The following is an 18073-nucleotide window of genomic DNA, read 5'->3' on the forward strand; positions in this document are numbered from 1 at the left end:
ACTATTTTATTAAAAACCTGTTTTTTATACTGTTCCCAATTTCAAGGATATATTTTGTATACTAGAACAAAAGGTGGAAAAGGTCAAATTCATTCAGTACAGCGAGGGTGCAGTGGGCACCACCGGGCCATTTAAACTGGGGATGGGAGCAACCCAGCCCCAACCAGGGCCCATGGGGGGAGTGGGGGAGGACGACTGATGGGAACATGGACCAGCCCTAACCCAGTCCTCTGAGGAGGGAAGGGGGCATGCCTAGCCCCCCAGGAGGAAGGGGACATGGCCCAGCTCAACCTGACCCTACAGCTGGCACAGGAAGGAGGCATGGACTGGCCCCAACCCAGCCCCACAGTGAAGGGAAGAGAGCACGGGCCAGCTGAACCCAGCCCCAATCCAGATATGGAGGGGCCTTGCTGGAGAAAGGGGGCGCAGCACAGCTCAGACTGCCCATGCAGGGCTTGGAGTTTGGGAATCTGGTGAGGGGAGGGAGAAACGAGCAGGGGGGAGGGGTGGCTGTATTAATGGCCACTGTTCCCCTACCATCAAAATTTTCCCAACCCAGGAGGAGCCCACAGGCCAGATAACAAGGGTCCACGGGCTGCACCTGGCCCACAGGCTAGAGGGTGAGAACCCCTGATAAAAGGCCTCAAAAAGGAAAATACTGACATTGTTGATCTCAACAAGAGTATAAAACACTTCATCCTAAACTCTATTCCAGTCATTTAAGTCCAGATATTCCCCAGAAATACCAATTCCATTGTGAATGGTCTGGAAAGGTCAAATCAGTAAATCTTTAGCACTAAATATTACTTCAGTGACTCATCCAGCTTTGACTACATCAGTGTCTGTGTTCAAAAGGTCTGCTTGCAAAACTAACTTATGAGAAAGCTGTAAATCAAGTCAATGCATGTCCTGAATAAAATGGGTACCTAATGTACTATTACAGCCAGATGCAGGTAACAGAACACAGTACTTGAAAAAACTCCTGATTCTAGAATGTTTTATTATTCTCTGGGTAAGCCAATAGGTTTTTAAAATATTCTCATTTATAGTACGTAGTTATTTTTCAGGGTCCTATTAGCATACATTTCCTTCAAACTATTAGATTATATTCTAGGTCACAACTGCCTCAAAATCTACCCTGTAAGATAGCTATCTTCCTGTAACGCAGTTTTAAATATAAGTCATCCTTTTAAGATATGGAGACAACACACATTTCTGCTCATTTAGTTAAATTTAAACCTGAAAGGATGGAAGTTTCTTATTTAATTCTTTCAAATGAGAAACTAGTATTTTGGTCCAGAAGTTAACTATTCTTGCTCATTCAATTTTCTTAAATATTCACATGCAATCATTTTGCTGTGCACACAGCAGTTACTTCAGATGTCTTAAAAAGTATAATTTTTTCTTTACACTTTTCCGAGAGTGCTCAGAGCTATAAGATACAACTCAGACAAAGCAAATAAACAAGGCAGAGTAGGCAAGACTCTGGAAAGTCCAGAGAAATTAGTAAGCAGCAACATTATTGTGACTCACTTCCCCAAGAAGTGATCTTGACTCCAGAGAAAAGCTTGGATCCTGCAAAGAGATTTCATATGGGTGCAACAGCCTGCCTACATTGGGATAGTTTGTGGGGTTGGGGCTTAAAGAAAGCCCTGTCTAAAGAAAAAGTTTCTATTCTATCAGATATCATTAACCAAGCAGCTTTATAACAAAGCCTTCTTAATATTTTTACCCAGTAAAATAAACTATTCCTCCAAAGTCCAAGAGCTAACTATACCATTTCACATACAGCCTAGAAAATCATTGCAAATCTGTTTCAAAGATTAAACATTTATGTGTTAAAAAATAACGTAGTTCATGAGGATTTTTATTGTACTTCTTTTCCTCTTTACAATCATCCATGACAAATACTTGGCATAAAACACCCTCCAAAAGCTGACCAAAGAACCATTAATCCCGTGATACTGATTGATAACCACAGTATTTTTCAGCTGTACAAAATCATGGCATATACCAGGATGAACAATTAAACAGTAATTTTCATGTAAGAACTGATTTCATAATACGTACCCTTGTTTTGTCGAATAACTCCGATACTTTCAGAAAAAATCTAGGGAAGGAAATGCATGATCAATTAAGAGCTTTCATTACAATGCAAGTCTAATGACATACTTCCACATTTCTCCTTTAGAAATCAAAGGAATAGAACCTATGCTGAGTGAGAAGTGCCAACTCAGCAACTGATTATGATTTAAGGAATCCTGGAAGACTGAAGTGACTGATTTCAACCTGCGATGCATCTGAAACTGCATTTTTTGCTCAAATGTTATATGTAAGAATTCACAGTTAACTAAGACTCAACAGGAAAGCAAAACAGGGGTAGCACCTTAAAGACTAAATGGTTCAGAGAGGCATGGGGTACAGGTTGTAGCTGTGCTGGTCTAAGGTCATTTGGGTGAATCTAGTATCTTTTATTAGACCAACTTAAATAACTGTAAAAAAATTTTAGCAAGCTTTCAGGCTTAAAAAAAACCCAGCCCAGCCCCTGGCTTCTTTACTATTCATTCCATCCAGGAAGAGCATACACCAACTGCAGAGACTTCCTCAGCCTGACAAAGGGTTTTTAAACCAGAAAGCTTGCTAAAAAATTTTCCAACTATTTAAGTTGATCTAACAAAAGATATCAGATTCACTCAAAGAACCTTGTCAGAGAGGCATAAGCTTTCATAGGCAACATCCTACTTCATTAGATGCTATGGTACTATGGTTTGCTATTTCTTTAAAGAAAAAATTAACATGGGAACATTTGCTCAAGGATTGCCTTTGCTTTGTATAAAAACCTGAACTGTTGTACAAAATTCTTTGTACAAAATCCACACTGTTCATCTTTTTAGCACTTTCACTATTATCAGAAGCTCATGGCATGTGGTTTAGTGCGAAGAGTGAAGTTAATTCAAAGCTACGGTGCAGGCCCTGTTCAGGCTTCTGGACCTTGGGAAGTTTGAGTAAAAATGTAGTACATCCTCATTGGGTAAGACAACATAAAGAAGGAAAGCTTCTCAGTGGATTTAGCCAGGAATCTAGACTGCCTCAAGTGATAAATGAAATAATTTGCCAACTACAATTTGGAGTTTAAACAGATTGATCAAAAAAGTCAAGATTTGGTACAAAGCAAAGGAGACCTATCACCACTAAAGGAGACCTGCTCCAATTAGTGGTGTGCTGTATTACCAGAACTGATGTGAACTGACAAATACACCAACGTTAACTTTAGTGTAGAAATCCACCTCCCTGCAGTAATGTCCAAGTCCTATCTGTCCAGTTAGGCTGCTATTTTCAAAATGTTTCCCTAACATTTTTAAATTGCTTAAGTTTGCCACATATTCAGTTAGGCTTTTGTCCAAAGTACCACCACACTGCTCAATACATTGGACCATAGTACTAAAACCTTGAAAGGGCAGAAGTCTCTATAGGTACACATATATTGTTTTCAATTCTCAACAGAACAGGGCTGTCCAACTGGTGGCCAGTAGGCCTCATGAGGCCCCCAATGGGTTAACATGCAATCCCCAAGCTCCTGGTCTGGTCGCTGCACACCACACTGCTCCAAGCATCTTCTGCTGCCTGGGCTTCTGGGCTCCCCCTGCCTTCTCCAGCTTTTGATGCCTAACCCCACCCCTGGGGGCAGAGCTGAGGCAGCCCACAGCTACATGGCTTGGGGGGACCCAGGGGCCCTGCACAGTGCAGCACTGACATAGTACAGCAGGGCACCTGCTGTGCAGCACAGCAAGAGGGACCCATGTGGTGTGACATGCAGGGCACGGGGGTGCCGAGACAGTAGGAAGAGGGGTACACACACACCCATGGTGTAGGGGTGGCTTGCAAAGTATGTACAGTACAAGCAGAGGTTGCACATCCCTGTAGTAAGGGATGAGATCCACATGGCCAGCAGTGAAGCAGCCAGGCCTTAAGAGGTCATTTTACATGATCTCTATGCAGCGAGTATGCACAAATGTTTCCACACCAGACGTGTCCATACCGGTTTTTACACATTCACGCTTTTGCAAATAAGTACAAGAGCAGCTGTGTATTTTAAAATCATGTTTTTACTTTCAGAGTCTCTTTCTGTTTTAGAAGGCCTGTTCTGTTTTCTCATTTATTAATAAAAATTTTTAAAGTATTATTTATATAATCCTAAATATTCCAAGAAACAGCTTTTTTTATAACTTCTTGTGATATTAAAAAACTTTCACAATACGGAAATGAAACATGGACAAGGATGAGAAAGAAACTACTATTTTGGGTATAAAAATCTAATACAGCCATTCATTTTTTTATCAAAGTGCAATAAGCACATGCAGGTCATAACTGACACAGTTGTGTAGCAATTTGTCCTGTAATTTATCACTGTTAACAGAATCTTACTTGCATATATCTGTGGAGTCTTGCGTTCCTAACGTGTATAATGAAGAACCAATTCTATTATAATCATCAGCAACATCTAGAAAGAAAAAAAAAAAAAGAAAAGGCTTACAATTCAACATTTCATTCTTTTCTTTTAAAAAAAATTCTAAAGAGCATGCAGTTCTCTTTTTGAAAAGTACCTCATTTTAAAGAAACTTCTCCCCAAGCTCATATAATAGTAATTTCTGCAGCAAGCTTATAACTAAGTGAAATTTGGCCCTTTATTATATGCAGGTCTGGAAGGTGACTGGAGGAACACAATGGGCCCTTCTGATCATAAAGTCATTAAGTATTAATACAGTTTTTATTGAGTAACATCTCAAAGGTGCAATGTTGCAGAAGATGGGTCTTATCTTTCATATGAGGCAATGTCCTATGAAGTCAACTGTTCTATATTGGAGACTGTACTCCAAAGTAAATCCATTTGAAAATATCACTGTCAGGGCACTGAAAAATAAGTCCCTAAATGTATTAAATTCACCAATTTGAACAGAAGTTGTGAATTTGGGTACAACTTATTGCCTGTATGTGGTACTTTGTTAGGTATGTACTGGCTTAACTCTTTCAAAAAACCTTTATCTGGCAGAATCGCTGATTTACAGATAAAATATTTATTTTAATTACCATATTTACTCAACTTGAAGACAAACCTGAATTTAAGATGAACCCCTGATAATTAGATTCTACTCGAGGAAAAATTTTAATTTGGTATTGTTTTTATAAACAGACCTACTGACAAAAACTATAGCAATACCAATGAGTCATACATTCAACATTAGCTTCAATTAAATTCAAACATGAATTTATGCTTAATCTACACTAGGATCTGTTCAGAACCGGGTGAGTGCTACTCCCTTCTTAGATCCGGCAAATTAGGACTGGTCACTTTCACATGCATCCTCACTCTTGCACTTCACTCATCTTCCCACAAAACATCATCTTCAGTTCCATTCATGGTATTGGATATACAGCACTTCTTGAAATCGTTAATAATAGATTCTGAAGATATCCTTCTCCAATAAGCTGGAATCCATTGGCAAAGCAGTGCTATGGTTGGCTTCTTAATCTTTCCACCAAGTGTAAGTACGCGGTTCCCTGTCAAGAGCCAGTCTGAGTACTGACACTGTAAATGGTCCTTAAAGGGCTTATTCACTATGACATCCAATACCTGGAGTTGAGATGTCATGACTACAAGATCATAGTTCACCGACTTTTTGCTTTCCCATCAAGTGTTAAATGCTCTCTGAATGACTGACACTAACATTCCTCTTCTCTTTAGCAGTGCCCAAGGTCTCCATTTCCACACAACATCTAATCAGTCATTCATCAGTTCACTTGACATCCATCCTTGTTCCTGGCATCTAACCACTATTCTTGGTGGCAACTTTTATTTTGGCATAGTTTTACGTTTCAAAATCACAGAGTTGCAATTTTCTCCCATCTGCCAATACTACTAAAATCACTGTAATTTGTAATTTTTCATTTCTTATATTTCTCAGAATTATGGATTTTTCACCTCTCTCATGGATGGTGACATATACTCTAGTCTATTTTGACATGCTGAGTAAGCTCATCAGGATTACCTCTCTTGCCCAGCAGGTAATCACGAGTTTTCCATAGCCCAATAAAATACCGCTGGAATCAAACAAGTTGTATGCTGAAGTCTGATGTTAGCTTTTGTGCAAATGATGTTCTTCATCTCAGGGCTAAGCCACTATGTCACATTATTCAGATATGCCACCCACTATTTTTGCTTTGAATTTTTGAAGAGGAATGTTCAATTTCTTTGCTATTTCCAATGCCTTGAGTCAAAGTACTTCATGGATGATTGGCATTCCCTCCTTTCTTTAGTCTTGAGCAGACTTGAGAACTTGCTTATCAATTTCGGGAAAGCGACTTTGTTTTGGACTCCCAAATGTTCTCCATGTAGACTTGGCATTCTTGCATCTTCCTTTTCCTTGTCTCCATTGACACACATTTGACTCAGTAACGTTATACTTCCTTCCTGCCTCTCAATTATTTGTTACCTTATAACCTTCCTTTTAAAGTCCGCACCATAGCTGCGCCTCATTTCTTTTGGTATCTTCACATTTGTACTGCTGCTTCCTTTTTTTTTCTACATGGTCTGTCATGGGGGTTTCCCTGCCGTTGCTCACCCCACAGGATTTCCTATGGGTTTCTGTTTTTAAATTTTGACCACTCAGTGGTGATCTCAGGCCCTATAATCTGCCACTTTCCCTGCTACTCTGCCAAGTGCTCCCTTGCCACCTGCCCCTCTACTGGGTACCTCGCTGTCACTTGCCTCACTGTTGTTGGGTGCCTCATCGTATGCTGATTCCCTTAGCACCACCGACTGGAACCTCGCTATGTGCTAGATCCTTCACTGGCATGCTCATGCTGGGTCCCTTGTCGCATACTGGACAAGGGAGTCGCTTGGAGAGCTCAAGCAGCTAATGCTGGAGCAACCCAGCACACAAAAGGGACCCGCCCAGGCTGTCAGCATGTGACAAGTTGCTCCAGCACACACCGCTGGGGCAGCAGCTCAGAGCAACTTAGTACGTGGTGACCAGAAACCCCACATACTATGGGAACACTGCCGGGTCATTTTGAGCTGTGTCGGGTTTCCAGCCAGAAGGTACCAAAGCAACTTGCCATAGGCAGGCAATAGTTTCACGTGACCCTGCACACTGCACATTGAAGAAAGCTCTGGCACTCTGCGCATTTTCCAGTTTCAGTTAAGTTGTATGCGACTATAAGACAAGGCTTGATTTTTCCCATGTTGAATGGGGTGGAACCTTACCTTATAAACAAGTACATACAGTAATAAAAGTAAAAACTATTGTAGCTGTGGTTCAACATTAAACCAATTAAGCTGGTGTGCTGAAGGTAGTTCAACTGCACATTATTAATGCACATGGATGCCAGTAAAGCCCTTTTCTTGCAAGTACCAGGCCTGGCTTCAAAAATAATTTTTGTAGAGAAAGGCTGGACATCAAGGTTGAATGCAAGCCACTTGAGAAGTCACTGCCTAATGTGGACAGGTATTCACATGATGTAAAAGGCATTAGTTTGCCACATGCTATTGATTTTTATATTAAATGCATCACTTATGAGGAATTAAGCATACCTTTTATCTTTGAAATACTGTTAGCTCAGCTGCGCCTCCCTGTTAGCACCTAATTAAGGCTGGTTACATTGTTATGAACAGGGATCTGGGTTTTCCATTTCCCATGGAAAAACGGAGTAAACCATGGATTTTACCTTTTACCAGAGGCAAACATGGATTTCTCATTTTAACAAGAGAAACCTTGGGATTTTGCCATTTTGTAGTGAGCTCCCTGCCAGCTGGCAGAGTTCCAGCCGGCAGAGAGCTGGAGGGGGGCAGGAGGAAGGTGTTGAGACAGGGGGCTCTATATGCATGTACATGCACATGGCTCTGGGAAGCCTGCAAAGCAAAGCAGTTCCAGAAAGTAAGTAGGGAGGGAGATGGGGATTGAGGCCCCTGTAGGGAGGGAGCTAGGCAGGACTGAGACTGCTGCCCAGCCAAGTAGGGATTGGGGCCCAGGGCCACAATACACGGCTACAGGGCCCCAGCAGGGAGCAGGATGGGGCCATGGGTGGCCTGCCTTTGCATGGGGCTGCAGTGAGAGCAGCAGTGCAGGACTGTGCCCCTTAAAACAGCGGCAGGTGCAGGGGGTGCATCGCCAAAGAAGTGCGCGTTTGGAGGGGGGAGCTTGCAGCAGCGAGCAGATCCCTGCACAGCCCCACTGTCCTCAGCTGTGCCAGATCATGCCCAGTGGGCTGCAGAGGCCTCAGGGGAGGGAAGCAGGGCAGGAGCTTTAGCCCACAGCCTGCGCCTGCCCCGTCTACATATCTGGGGGGTGCAGGTCCACCGGGAGCGCACGCAGCAGCAGGGAGCCACCCCACCCAAGCCCGCAGCAGCTAGCAGGGGATAGCAGGGGCAGGGGGCTGCGGACCCAGGTCCATAGCCCTGGCAGCTGAGGGACCCCTCCAGCAGGGCTGGGGGAGCAAGGGCTGTGGGTGGAGGGTGACGGGCAGCAGCAAGGCTGTGGGGACGGGGAGTGAGAGGCAGGAACAGGGCCAGGGGACTGTGGGGGTGCTTTATTAGATTTGGGGGTTTTTATGAAAGAATTTGTGATTTTTTAGCAGAGAATTTGGTATTTATCAGGGAAAACCAGGATCTCTGGTTATGAAAGGCCCCAATAAAAGCAATCAAGCAAGCAGCTGCCTACAGTTTGTCTTAAATAGCTGCAATGCTCTAGCTTTTCAAGCCACAGGTAGGCTGGCTCAGTGTAGAGTGGTGATCATCCAGCATCAACTGACACAGGCTTATGGGATCAGTCAGTCACTGAACACATCACAACTTTCCTGTTTGTCACATGAGCTTGCCATATGCAAAACTAGAGGCCATATCACTGTGGGTACAGGCAGAAAGTAGAGCAGGGTTGCACCTTAGAGACTAAATGGTTCAGTGAGGCATAAGCATTCACAAGCCACAACCTATTTCATTAGATGCTAAAAGTGTAGGTATATACTAGTAAAAAATATGAGCTATTTACATAGCTATTTTGTTCACTTTATACTATGAATCTTACAAATGAATTTATACCAAGGAAGAGAAGTATACCTACTCTAGTGATAAGGTTACAGACAATAAGCTTGGACCTTTAACTTTATTTCTCAGAGGTTATAATGCAAAAAATTGACTCATTTAATCTCAAGAGTACAGGAAAATTAATACCCATTCTTGTTCTAATGGTGCTTCACTACAGAATGAAGGAAGGACTCTAGTACAGACCTTGTTTTAGGCATACTGTATATCAGGTCTTATACAAGTCTTAATTGGGTACTCAAGGACCCAATACAAAAATTTGATGCCATGCTTTAGACACGGCACAAAAATGAATAGAATACAAGAAAGCTAGGGATTTTGATTAAAATGGAAGATAGAGACAGGAGTTTGGGGGACACAGGGCTCATATCTCTGTGACAGATCGGAACAAGATGGCTCTCACTAACTCCTAGTACTGATAACTGAAGAATGTAATCTTCAGATAATGAATGTCTCAGAGTCTGAACCTGGGCCCCAATGAGCTTTTCAAATACCAGTCTATGATTTCGTTACAAGGGAGGCTCAAATAGAAGGTATATGGAGCAAGCCCTGATTACAGGCAGATAAGCAGAAACAGACACCTTATGCATTAGAGGACAGAAGGCCATAATGCTGGATGAAGCTATAACAGAAAGCCCCAAACCACAAGTGATGAAGATTACTTCCATTCCAAGCTGCTCAAGATAAGTTCTCCCATTTTATTAAGTAGTGAAATCATACAGTTGGACTTCTACAAAATATGCAACAGAGTTCCCAACAATCCAAAGATTTAGTACAGAGATTAAAAAGGACTTAAGAAGTTTGGGTGAAGAATCTCACTCTAATTGAAAAAAGAGATCTGGGATACTAAGATGAAGGATTTGAGGTTCTGATCTCTGTCGCAAGATATACAAGAACAGAATCTGGATAACTCAAGTCAGAAATAACAACACCCTCAAGCCTTGACCAATATGCTGTCCTTCAGCAATAAAGTTCCCACAGATGTGAAGTCTCAGAAATCCAAGAATTCTTCATGTTGATGTTTGATTATAAAAAGATATTTGTGTCTATCTGACACCTGAGGAAATAGAACAGTATAACATTTTCCCAGGGCAGAGGACATGCTCAAGAGACTAAACTCCTCTCAGCTAGCTAGCTGCAAAGAAATGCAGGTGGTCCTTTCCCCAATTCTTTCCTAGAGAAGTAGTGCTACTTTAGGATGTACCCCTGTCACCAAACTTTATAATCTCAAATTTGAATAGGACCAGGGACCTCAATGCCACTTCTGCCAGGCCTCAAAGCAGCATCTTACTCCAAAAGAATCTCTGGTATCAAAGTGCCTTCCAGTTCTACCAGATCACACAATACATTTTTCAAGTGTTTCTTCCTTCAGAAACGATTCACAGATTTCCCTCTTCCTTTTCATGTTTCATAGCAAAATGAAAGATTAAACATCTATCAAGATTGTAAATTTTCACAAGTTAATAGTTGGTGACTAGCACAGAAATTCGTCATCAGAGATTCCATCCTGAGGGGAACAGAGGGTCCCATCTGCCGACCCAACCCCATGGCACGGGAGGTCTGTAACCTGCCTGAGGCTCAGATTCAGGATGTCACAGAGAGGATCCTGGCCTTTATTTGACCCTCAGACCAGTACCCCATGGTCCCAATCCAAGTGGGAACAAATGACGTGGCCAGGGGCAACCCAGACCATATCATGAAAGACTATGAGGCCTTGGGGGCCAAGCTCACAGACACAGGGGCACAGGTGGTATTCTCCTCTATTCTCCCAGTAAGTAGATGCAGCCGGCGTCATAGAGTCCTCATCAATGAAGTCAACTGGAAGCTTCAGAGTTGCTGCCACCAAGTAGGCCTTGGGTTCCTGGACAATGACCTGCATTTTCATGCAGGGGGCATGCTCGGTTGGGATGGGCTTCACCTCTCCCCTAAAGGCAAGCGTGTCTTCTCTTCCAGGTTGGCTGATCTCGTACGGCATGCTTTAAACTAGCTTCGCTGGAGGATGGGGCCACAGGAGGACATGAGGACACCTCCCAGCCAAAACAGGGGATGAGCATAAGAGGTACCCAGGTAAGGGACAAGGGTCCAGACAGTCCTAAGAATCTGGGGGAAGGGAAAGGCATGCACCGATAGGAAGCCTTAAGCGCCTTTATACTAATGCTCAAAGTATGGGGAATAAACAGGAGGAGCTCGCCCTCCGGATAGCTAGTACAAACCCAGACACAGTAGGGTTCACTGAAACCTGGTGGGATGCAACCCATGATTGGGCAGTAAACATTAGAGGTTACAGACTATACAGGTGGGACAGAATGGGGAAGAAAGGTGGGGGAGTGGCACTCTATGTCAAAGAGCAGTACATGTCCTCAACTAACAGGATGGGGTCAGAGGAGGGGCAGGCTGAAGTGCTCTGGGTCAGAATACAAGGGGGTCGCGGGGAAAGGGACTTAATGGTGGGTGTCTACTACAGATCACCTAACTGGGGGAAGAGCTGGACCAGGAATTCTCGGGTCAGCTTGCGGAGGCAGTTAAGTCAAGGGATGTGGTCATCATGGGTGATCTAAACTACACAGACATTTGCTGGGAGGAACAGTTAGTCAGGTCTATAGGTTCCTTGCTGGGATACAAGACCTCCACCTAACCCAGGCAGTGCACAGTCCCACCAAGGGGAATGCCTTGCTGGACCTAGTCCTGGCCACAGGCGATGACCTGGTAAGGGGACTCCAGGTCCTTGACCACCTGGGCGATAGCAATCATCGCCTACTGAAATTCACCATCCAATGTAGGGTGTCAAGGGTCTGCAGCAAGGCAGTAGCCCTTGACTTCAGGAGGGCCAACTTCAACAAGTTGAGGAGATTGGTAGGAGAGGCACTGCAGTTCCAAAGAGTAGGGGAACTAGGTGTCCAAGACAAGTGGTGGTTCCTTAAGGAGACAATCCTCCGAGCCCAAGGGGTGACAGTCCCAACGCGAGTCAAAGGGAGCAAGAGTGCTCAAAACCCCCTTGGCTCACCAAAGGCATTCAGGAACGTCTGAAAGCCAAAAAGGAGGCGTACATCCAGTGGAAGGGGGGGCTATCACCAAAGAGGAGTATACCTCCATTGCAAGAGTATGTAGTGAGGCTGTTAGGAAGGCTAAGGCGGAGACGGAACTAGGGTTAGCAACAAGGATCACGGACAACAAAAAATCCTTTTTTAAATACATAGGGAGCAAAAAGAAGGCCCAGGCAACATGGGGCCCCTGCAGGATACACTTGGCAATCTGGTGGTTGCACCAGATGAAAAAAACAGACCTTTTTAACAAATTCTTTGCCTCCATTTTTCTGAGTAGGGACCAGGACTTCATCCTGTATCCCGGTGGGGGGGGACTCAGGAGCGACTCTGCCAGGCCTAGGGTCAGGGAGGACCGAGTTAGGGAACTTCTGGAGGGGCTGGATGTGCTCAAATCAGCAGGTCCAGACGCTCTCCACCCCAGGGTGCTGAGGGAATTGGCAGGGGTCATCACGGGACCCTTGGCACAGCTTTACAAGCACTTGTGGTGCTCTGGCCAGGTGCCAGAAGACTGGAAGAAGGACAATGTGGACCCCATTTTCAAAAAAGGGAAGAGGGAAAACCCAGGCAACTACAGGGATCTGCACAGATCATCAAGTCCGACCCCCTGCCATGGGCAGGAAAGAATGCTGGGGTCAAACGACCCTGGCTAGGTGATCGTCTAGCCTCCTTTTGAAGACCCCCAGGGTAGGAGCGAGCACCACTTTTCTTGGAAGTTGGTGCCAGATCCTAGCCACCCTGAATATGAAGTAGTGCTTCCTGATGTCTATCCTGAATCTACTCAGTCAACTTATGGCCGTTATTCCTTATTACTCCCAGTAGTGCTCGGAGGAACAGGGACTCTCCCATTGCCTGCTGGTCCCCCTTGGCCAGTTTACAGATGGCCACCAGATCCCCTCTCAGCCCTCTCTTGTGGAGGCTGAACAGGTTCAGGTCCCATAGCCTCCCCTTGTAGGGCCTGCCTTGCTGCCCCCTGATCATGCAAGTGGCCCTCCTCTGGACCCTCTCGATGCTGGCCACATCCCTCCTGAAGTGCGGCGCCCAGAACTGGACGCAGTACTCCAACTGCAGCCTGACCAGTGTCACAGAGGGGGAGGATCACCTCCTTGGACCTGCTCGTGATGCATCTGTGGATGCATGACAAGGTACAGTTGGCCTTGCTGACCAATTTTTAAAAATAAAATAATACTGAAATAAATGCCAGGTAAAGCAGTCCAAAGAGAGCTTACCCCACTTGAAAATATGCAAGCACTAAAAAAAGTTTCTTTACAAAAATAAGCATATTTATCTGTTCACAGTCAGAAATCCCCAGAAGACAAAAGGACAAAACCCAATGAAGGAAGCAGCACACTGCACTCTAAGCAGACTAAAGCAATTCCACACCTCCTCTACACTCCTGGCATTCATAGCAAGGAGAAGGTAAGTATACACACAATCCTAGCAAACGTGACTTGCCAGAAGTTTCAAGCTGACTCATATACCAATAGTACAAGTAAATGGAATATTTGTATTTCCTCCTGAGCCTTAAGAGTGCTGGCATTTCCCCAGTTTGGGCATTCCAAAGTCCTCCAATCCTCTCCACTCCCTTGTTACTGCCATTTTGGTTGAAGAGAACTAAACAGACTTCAGCTTTTCTGTAGCTGAAGTGTTTGCTACTGAATAAAGAAATGAATTCCTGGCATGGCCCAGGTGACTGTAGGGGCACCTAAATCTGTTCTAGTCAGGGACAGCTTCATGATACAATTTGGTCATGAAAGTACCTGTACAATCCACCTTCAAACTCCAAATCCTAAAATCAATAGTTCTCCCAAGGAAAAAAAAAAAAGTGTTAAACAATTAAATTCAACTTTCAGTTCTCTCTCCAAAGAGATGGCAAAAGGCATAAAGCTGTCTCCAATATTATAGTAGGATTATTTTTATTTCAACCAGTCTATTCAACTGGACTGGAAGTCCCGCAACTGAAGGGACTCTCAGCCCCAACAGCTGCCAACTCTAGGCCCCAGCGGCACCCCACAGCTGCAAAGTCTAGCAGTCCTGGATCCAGCTAAATCCTGGCAGCCACAGGGCACAGCTGCAATCTCCCAGCCCCAAGGGGCTTCATACATAGGATGACCATAATTATTTTACGGAAATCCAGGATAGGAAGGCCAGGGGGCACATACACACACACCAGGGCAGTGTGTGGCAGCAGGCAGGACCAGAGCAGCCATCAGGAGCGCAGTGTCTCTCTCACCAGGGCTGTGGGCTGGGGCCAAGACATGCTGGGAAGTGCGGTGCCTGTCTCACTGGAGCCAGAGCCGTGGGCTGGGGCCAGGACCAGGGCGCCAGCCAAGCTGGGGACGCTGCATGGGCTCAGTCTGCCCCATGCTAACTCACAGCTCCAGTCCCATCCTGGCACCTGCAGCTGCATCATGGCCACGTGCCCCCCAGCCAGGCAGGTACAGCAAGCCCCAGCCTTGTACTCCACCTCCCCCGGTTAGGCATGGGCACAGCCAGGACAGCCTGAGCTCTCTGCATGGGGGTTGTGATGCAGCTGGCCTGGGCCATCCCAGAAGCATGTGGCCAGGTTGTGGCTGCAGGTGCCAGGGTGGGGCCAGAGCCCTGAGTCAGCGCAGGGCACACAGAGCCCACTCAACACCCTCAGCCCAGCCAGCGCCCCATCCCTGGCTCAAGCATGCAACCCCAGCTCCAATGACAAAGGCACCAGGCTGTCCAGTGCACCCTGACAACTGCTAAAGCCCTGCCCACTGCAACACAAACACACACAAACACATGCACAGTCTCCAATGTATTAGCACTGCAGCAACCAGGAGCAGGACCAGGCAGGACCACATGGCACACACGCAGAGTCTTGACCATGCAGCTCCCAGGTTCCCACAAAACTGGGACTTTTGCTTAAATTTTCTCCAATAGCTCAGACTCTGAAAGGCTATAAAATCTGGGATATATGGGTACCCTATTCACATATCCTTGGGACTGGGAGATGACAGCAGCTGCATCTCCCGGTTGCAGGTGGTACATGGAGTATCCTTGTGGCTGGAAGCCACTCAGCTGGGGGGATCCTAGCCAGGGCAACTTGCTTCTTGCTGGTGCAGGGGGAGCCCATAATCAGGCTCCCCCTGTACTGGCAGTAAGGCGCAATGGGATCTAATGCACAATCCCACAATTACGCTTCCTACCATGCACATGTGGTATAGCAGGAGGTGTAATGGTGTGGATTGCACATTAGAGCCCATTGTGCCTTTATCTGCACATGTAGATGGGGCCCAAGACACATTACAGCAATGGCAAGTTATTTTTTTTGCTTCTGTCTGCACAAAAGCTTGTAGTCAGAGAACTTTAGAACATTTCTCACATCCAGGGAATAGTAAAGTGAAGGTTATTGCTCTTCACAAGGCATTAGGAAGTTTTTAGTATATGGCAGAACTAATGTGGCTTCTACCAAGAAAAATACTCACTTTTGTGCGATCTTGTCATTTTGTCTGATTTGGCAGAAGCATCTTTGACTCGGTTGTGGTATTCTACAAGGAATGTTCTTTCATGCTCAAAGAAGTCATCTACATCCTGTAAGACAAACCAGACTTTTATTCCTATTTTGTAATAGTCTGTGCAATCACCACAACTGCATAAAGTTAAATAATTTACACTGCAAACTATCATTTTGTAAGCCACATATGAAAGTTTGTTTCTCTTTAATTACTTGTCAAATAATAGATTTAAGAAGTAGAAGCCTTTCTTGCAATATTTTAGACTCTGGGGGCATGTCTATACAAGATGCTACTACACTCTGGTTACTGCACATTTATTTAGTACTTGTATAAGCACTTGCTTATACAAGTACTAAATAAATGCACAGAAGCCAGAGTTACTGCGCAGTAGCACCACCAAACATCTTAAGTGATGCTACTGCACAGTAGCCTAATAATACCGCACAGTAGCACATCATACCACGGACAATGCTAATATGCTACTGCACAGTATTATTAGGCTACTGCGCAGTCAGCATCTCGTGTAGACACACATATTAGAATCCCAATGTCAAGATGAGCATATAGATTAATTTAGATTTTAAATGGAGAGTTTCTTCATTCATTTACAAGAAGTATCTTTCACCTCTAGGTCATCAGCTACATTCTAACCCAAACCAGTTGTCATCCTTCATTAAACGAATTCCCATCCCTCAACTGTATGTATGCTCAAGCCCTCATAGACAGGTATCTAACTACATAGAAGGATTACTTATAAAGATGTCAAATGGTGTCACTTGTAGTTTCAGGAACCCTGCACTCCTCTGAGATCCTGATCATTCAGGTCTCCCAGTACATGGGTCATTCAAGCTGGGGTGTCAAAGGTGGCTTGATATGATGCAAACCACAACACTCCTGTGCCATCAACTGGTATGACTCAACCATGCTAGCCCTGCGGGCTACTAGGCATAATCAGACCTTTGGTCTACGCCACTTTCAAAATACTAACTATAATGATAGGAAGAAGCCAAAATGTTTTTAAACAACATTAAATTTGCCTAACGTAATCTTGCATACAAGACTGAAAAATGACACTCATCTATTCTGTTTTATTTTTCTTCTTGAATAAAGGCTGTTATCTACCTTGCCCTTTGGATTCCCTTGCACCAAGATCAATTCATGGTTGTATTCACCATGTCCAGTGTCTCTTAAAAATTCAAGAGCACACAATTAGGAAAGTTAGGGGACTTGAAATATCCACTCACCCACTTGGTAGTAGCAAGTGAGAAACTTTTACTAGAAACTAAGTCAGGTTGTAAGTTAGAAACTAAGCAGACCTTAAATTTCTGTTATTGAAGCATTTTATTTCCAATGAACACTGAACCAAGGATATCTTGACAAAAGTTAATTAAGTGCCATTTGCTTCATCATGTTCTTCCTGGATTTGCAGACAGTCCCAGTGACTACAGCTACTCACAGGTTTGAAAAGCTGATGAAGAGCAAAATTTACAAAGTAGCAGTCAAATTCACTTCTATATTTAGAACTCTTGTACAGTAGTGAAATGTTTCACACTGCTATTTGGGGAAACTACAAGTAAAATCAAAGTAAGTACCCACTTCAGTAGGTGGACAAAGATGCCCCCTCCACCCAAATAAAGCTGGGAAAAGAACAGCTTCCTGTAAGCAGCAGTCAAGCAGCTCTGAAAGGTGGGAGTAATGAGGGTGGAAGGAGAACCCTTTTCCAGCAAATAAAAAGGGATGCCTCAATATTCAAAGGGGGAGGGACATGAATGACAAAACCTCTAAAAGTGATCCCAGTATACCACTCATCTGTCTCAATAAGGTGGTGTTTCAGGGAGACTAGTTTTCTGACCAGGCACTCACTTAAACTTTGCCTGTGGAGTCTCAAGTTCACCTACTTAACGTCTCTTTACCGCTGTCAAACAAACACTGACACATATGTAAAAATGAAATTACATATAGCCAAGGAAAAGGGTAATAATGTACCTGATAAGCACAGGGTATGTCTCTATTTCTGTAACCATTTCAGACTTACCTTAAACTTATAATACATTATTTTTAAAAAAGTAAACAGTTAAAATAGCCAAGAAGGGAATCACCTTTACTCCTGACACAATGACACCATCTGCTGATTTAACCATGTTTTTAAAGAAGTCTTCTAGTTTCTCTTTCTTATTTTTTCCACGAACACTCAACTGAAAGATAAGATCACATCTCAAGTCAGCATGTTCAAATGCAAGAAAAGCAGCAATTCTGCTCTACAACTACAAGCAAATTTCAACAAAAAACACAGCTCCTCTGTCAGTCTTGCTTCATCTGTCTAACCACCCACTGTTTGCTAATCTGGATCAAGCAAAGTAAACTACTATATTTAGTAGTTAAAAGGAATCTGATCCCCGGCAGTTAACCTAATACACTGGGGGGGGGGGGGGGGGGGGAGGAGTTTG

At 44.2% G+C, this 18073-nt stretch overlaps 1 protein-coding gene and 1 long non-coding RNA gene across 3 annotated transcripts in view; one reads left to right on the plus strand and one right to left on the minus strand.

Annotated features, from left to right (window-relative positions):
• Positions 1 to 18073, plus strand: part of LOC109283503 (uncharacterized) — a 44883-nt gene that overhangs the window by 17090 nt on the left and 9720 nt on the right. For both annotated transcript variants that reach the window (XR_002090671.2, XR_002090670.2), the window contains exons 3-5: positions 2192 to 2332; positions 11051 to 11164; positions 13437 to 13557. This is a non-coding gene — a long non-coding RNA (uncharacterized LOC109283503). The remainder of the gene's footprint in view (positions 1 to 2191; positions 2333 to 11050; positions 11165 to 13436; positions 13558 to 18073) is intronic.
• Positions 1 to 18073, minus strand: part of SNX6 (sorting nexin 6) — a 48005-nt gene that overhangs the window by 14852 nt on the left and 15080 nt on the right. Inside the window, exons 7-11 of the mRNA XM_059723046.1 lie at positions 17726 to 17821; positions 15597 to 15702; positions 4426 to 4501; positions 2071 to 2110; positions 1534 to 1575 (exon numbers count right to left, since the gene is read on the minus strand). Of these exons, the coding sequence (XP_059579029.1) occupies positions 1534 to 1575; positions 2071 to 2110; positions 4426 to 4501; positions 15597 to 15702; positions 17726 to 17821 (360 nt within the window). The remainder of the gene's footprint in view (positions 1 to 1533; positions 1576 to 2070; positions 2111 to 4425; positions 4502 to 15596; positions 15703 to 17725; positions 17822 to 18073) is intronic.

Source organism: Alligator mississippiensis, chromosome 2 (assembly GCF_030867095.1).
Source record: "Alligator mississippiensis isolate rAllMis1 chromosome 2, rAllMis1, whole genome shotgun sequence".
NCBI classification, from domain to species: domain Eukaryota; kingdom Metazoa; phylum Chordata; order Crocodylia; family Alligatoridae; genus Alligator; species Alligator mississippiensis.